The sequence below is a fragment of the Trachymyrmex septentrionalis genome, unplaced genomic scaffold (genome assembly GCF_001594115.1).
Source record: "Trachymyrmex septentrionalis isolate Tsep2-gDNA-1 unplaced genomic scaffold, Tsep1.0 scaffold6, whole genome shotgun sequence".
NCBI lineage: Eukaryota > Metazoa > Arthropoda > Insecta > Hymenoptera > Formicidae > Trachymyrmex > Trachymyrmex septentrionalis.
In genome coordinates, this window is record NW_017305778.1 from 3359378 (window position 1) to 3363648 (window position 4271).

Here is a 4271-nt window from a genome sequence, read left to right on the forward strand (position 1 = left end):
ACGCACACACACACACACACACACACAGTTGAGATATTACTTTTAAAATGCAAGCTGTGACAACTATTTCTTTTCTCGCATAATTTTTATCATCCCGCTAAGGAATGAAACGTTTCCTTTAATAAAATGAATGTTTTGTCGCGTTGTAGGTCTTATCGAAATAAGTAAGAATATTACATATAAAAATGTAAAACGACTACCATTGTGACACGTCATCAAGATTTAAAACAAAAAAATTTCTCTCTACTGCTCAAATTAATTGAAATAATTCTCTCTATTATATCCTTCTTTATTATTTAAAGGAAATGAAATAATTCTAACATTTTAATGTACGTGCACAGTTCGTTTACTTTTTTATGAATTGCCAAGAAGATGCGTATTCGATGAAAAACTTGATTTTCAATAACATCTTCACCGAAATGATTGTCTCGGTTATGGCCTTCATGAGAATCGATTATTACGATCTCAAACAATTCTCGATATTGGTCCCTCATATCTACATGACGTGGATATTACGTCTGACCGACCACAATCGCAGAGATTGGATTAATTGTCCTTTGCGATGGCTGTCTCGATTATGGTTTATCCTATCCTCTACCTTTACGCATTTGATCTATAAACGCTTCTCATAGCTTCTCGTCTGATCAAACAATATTGATGTAACTGGCGACGCGGATTAAATTGAAGAATTTCTTCTCATTGTTCGCGATTGATATCCGGTTATCAATATTCGATTCCGCATCCAATTTAATATCTTATTCCACTGTGATTTGAATATTTTTTTTGTAATCCATTTTTCTTCATCCCATATATCGAAATTACTATAAATACAAAATTAGATATGAATTGTATTCTTTCTCCGTTTTAGAGACTATGAGAGCAGCAATATCCTGGACAATTTATTATCCCGCATGGAGCAGTACGCCACGAATTTAGAAACGCTGGTAGAAGAACGTACGGCTGACTATCTCGAGGAGAAACGTAAATGCGAGGAACTTCTTTACCAGTTATTACCAAAGTAAGTTTTCACTGAACACAAATAAAACAGACTTTTCTTAGAAAAATCGATTTCGACTGTCATTAATTTCGCTGTAAGCAAAAAATTTATCCGAAGTAATTTTCGCGTTTCGTACAGCAAACTATAAATATCTAAACAATCGAATTATTTAGATATCAATAAATTCGAAGATATAAGATTCCTAACTCGAAAGCGATATTTGAAATAGAGGAGACCGAGGCTTGTTGGCACAGTTTTTACAATTTTGGTATTAGATTTTTTTTCAATTAATTATTATGATTAAAATATACTAATATGATAGAGAGAATCTTTTTTATATGTTTATACCAGTAATGATTCTGTACACTGTATAGTTTCTTTACAATAAATGGAATACGAACATGTTGCAAATAGTCAATTTGCCCTGATATATGGGGTAAATAACATATATATCACGGTGTAAATTACTTGTATATGTAATAAACTTTATATTAAATTAATAAAAACGTAATAGAAAAGTAATAGAAATAAAAATTAAATAGTAGATATGTACTTCTTAGAAAAAAATTTATTTTTTAAAGTTTTGTAATAATATATCAAATAGCAAAATGTCATTAAAGAAAAACAAATATAAATTAGTTTAAATACGACAGAAAACGCCATCATTTTGATCAAAGTTAGATGTTTCGAATAATGCGACATAAATTTTTTTATAAAATAAATTTATTTCAAATATGATTGAGTGCCGATAACTTTCGGACTTTCAACAGGTAATATTTTTCGCAATAATATCTTTACAGTTTTTCTAATTTAATTTAGAAGGAATTTAGGGAGATTAATAGCGTTTCATACTGTTTGCGTTGAAAGTTCGAAAGTTATCGGCACGTAATCATATCTAAAATAAATTTATTTAATAAAAGAATTTATATTGTATTATTCGAAACATTTAGCTTTGACTAAAATGATAGCATTCTCTGTCATATTTGATGTATTCATATGTACGGTCGTTCTAAAGAATATACATATATGTATTTAAATTATTTTAGTTTTATACTTTATTTTAATATAAAAATATTAAATATAAAGCGTTTTATCACGTTGTAATAGAATGTTCACACGTGCGATATAGCAAGTCAACCTAATCTTTTTTTTATCATATAAGCTAACGTATCCCATCTTTGCACACATTTGATTTTTATCATTTTATTATAACAAACATTGTTACTCAAAATAATGTGTTGTATATTAACAGACATTTTTCTTTTAGTTAGCTTTCAACTAATAATATATCACTTAGAATTGCCTTCTCAAGCCGAAGGACATTAAGAGGGTATGCCAGAGTAAAAATCTTAAAAAAGGTCTTTCTTTGTCATTTTTTTTTTAAACAACTATAGATTTTAGATAAAATATGAGTTTGGTACATCAATTTAGCACACTTTGCAGACATTTTAAGAATTTTTGTATGTCAAAATATGTGACGATGTTGCACGGCATGCTTGACTTCCGTGTTCAAAAAACGATGATCTATTGGCGGCGTAGAGAACTTAAGTTGTAATTATTTGAAATGAAAATTTCTTGAAAATTTTGAATCTGTATGAGTATAGTTTCAGTTAAGCGTAGCAATTTTTTAAAATAATTTTTTTTACAAAAAGGTAGCGGTCAACAAAAATTTTTTTAATTTTACTATATTTTGAACACTTTAAACATCTCGCCCTTCAAAAACTAATAATTAAAAAAAAAATTCCTAAACTTTAGGAAAATTCCTAAACTTTTGTTTAATTGAAACTATTCATTTTGTGAATACTGTGAAAACTAAGGCCGATCGATCGAAAATTATTTGAGTTATAGATGCCGTTAGTTGAAAAAAAGTTATTTTGAGAAAAACGCTTTAAAAATGCATATTTCAGTACTATACTCCCGTTCGCTAAAACTCACATAACTCAAGAAATACTTCAAATTTTATAGAAACCTTTTAGGAGTATATTTTTAAGACATCAATTTTCCGAAAAATGTAAAAAAAATTTTCGATTTTATTCTGACTTACCCCCTTAATACGAAATTATGAAACTTACTTGTCTCTTCTTGAGTTAGATTTTCTATTTTTCTATTGTAATTGTTCGATTTAAATAAAACTTACAGAAAAAGTATGTTATAAAAGAATATTTTGCGGTAACTTTTCCATTGTTTTTTTCGTCATAAATACATAAATGGAACGCCAATTTGCCTTTTATGTTAACAATCCCCGGTCTTCTCTATACATATATATTTACATATATATATTTTTATATATTACATTGTAGATTTAAAGTATGTTTAAATTTAAAAAAATTTTTGTTAAATATTATTTTATTAATTTTATAATACTCTTTATTTAAAAAAATATTTTTATTAATTCTAATAATTATTATAAGTTGCATGCACAAAATTTGCCTCGCTGCTGTAGCTCTAATTAACTTTTCGCTGAATTTTCGTATCACCACTTTTTTCTGTCTGAATTATTACCTAAATCATTATCAAGTTGCTAGAATTATGTTAATTTAATTGGGTATAAATTATACATTAATGAGCGTAAGCAAGAATTCTTTCTTACCGAACATATAAACATTAAACGCTAATTAATTCAAATGCCTAATAATGATCGAGATATCAAATGCTTTTTACATCAAGGTGCGACAATGCGCCATGACGTAAATTAACGGTTGGGAGAATCCTTTCGTGTTACAGATAGCGTGAAATTGAACGGTGTAACGTGGAAATAGAAAATTACATTCGAATCGGATGACTTACTCAACACGACAGGCCGCGATTGAAAGAATATCGAAAGTTGGTCAACTTTAAAATTAATGAAATTAATCTGAAAGAGTGAAAATTATCAATGCGTATAGCTATGAGACGATAAGTAGGTAAACGGAATGAGATTAAAGCGCCATTAAAGTCTAATCCGTAGAATTGCAATATGATTATTATCTAACAGAAGCTGAGTCTTTTTAATTCAATATTGCGTATGACGATTGGAACAATGTAAAATGTAATACGTCTCAAAATAATTTGTTAAAATTTGTCGTACATTAATAGTTGTTACGTTTTCATTACGGTGTGATAAAACAAAGTTGTATGTTATGGTGTGATCAAACAAGGTTTTCTATATTTGCTTGGAAATCTAACATACTTGTAATAGAATCAATTAAAAACGGCGATATTAAAACAATATCAACATCATTTCATCTGATTGAGTTAAAAATAAAAGAATTGTATCTATATATGTTATATTATA

At 28.2% G+C, this 4271-nt stretch overlaps 1 protein-coding gene across 3 annotated transcripts in view; it reads left to right on the plus strand.

The window, feature by feature from the left end:
• Positions 1–4271, plus strand: part of LOC108752303 (atrial natriuretic peptide receptor 1-like) — a 112265-nt gene that overhangs the window by 89016 nt on the left and 18978 nt on the right. For all 3 annotated transcript variants that reach the window (XM_018493043.1, XM_018493041.1, XM_018493042.1), the window contains one exon: positions 869–1018. In XM_018493043.1, coding sequence (XP_018348545.1) covers positions 869–1018 — 150 coding nt within the window. The remainder of the gene's footprint in view (positions 1–868; positions 1019–4271) is intronic.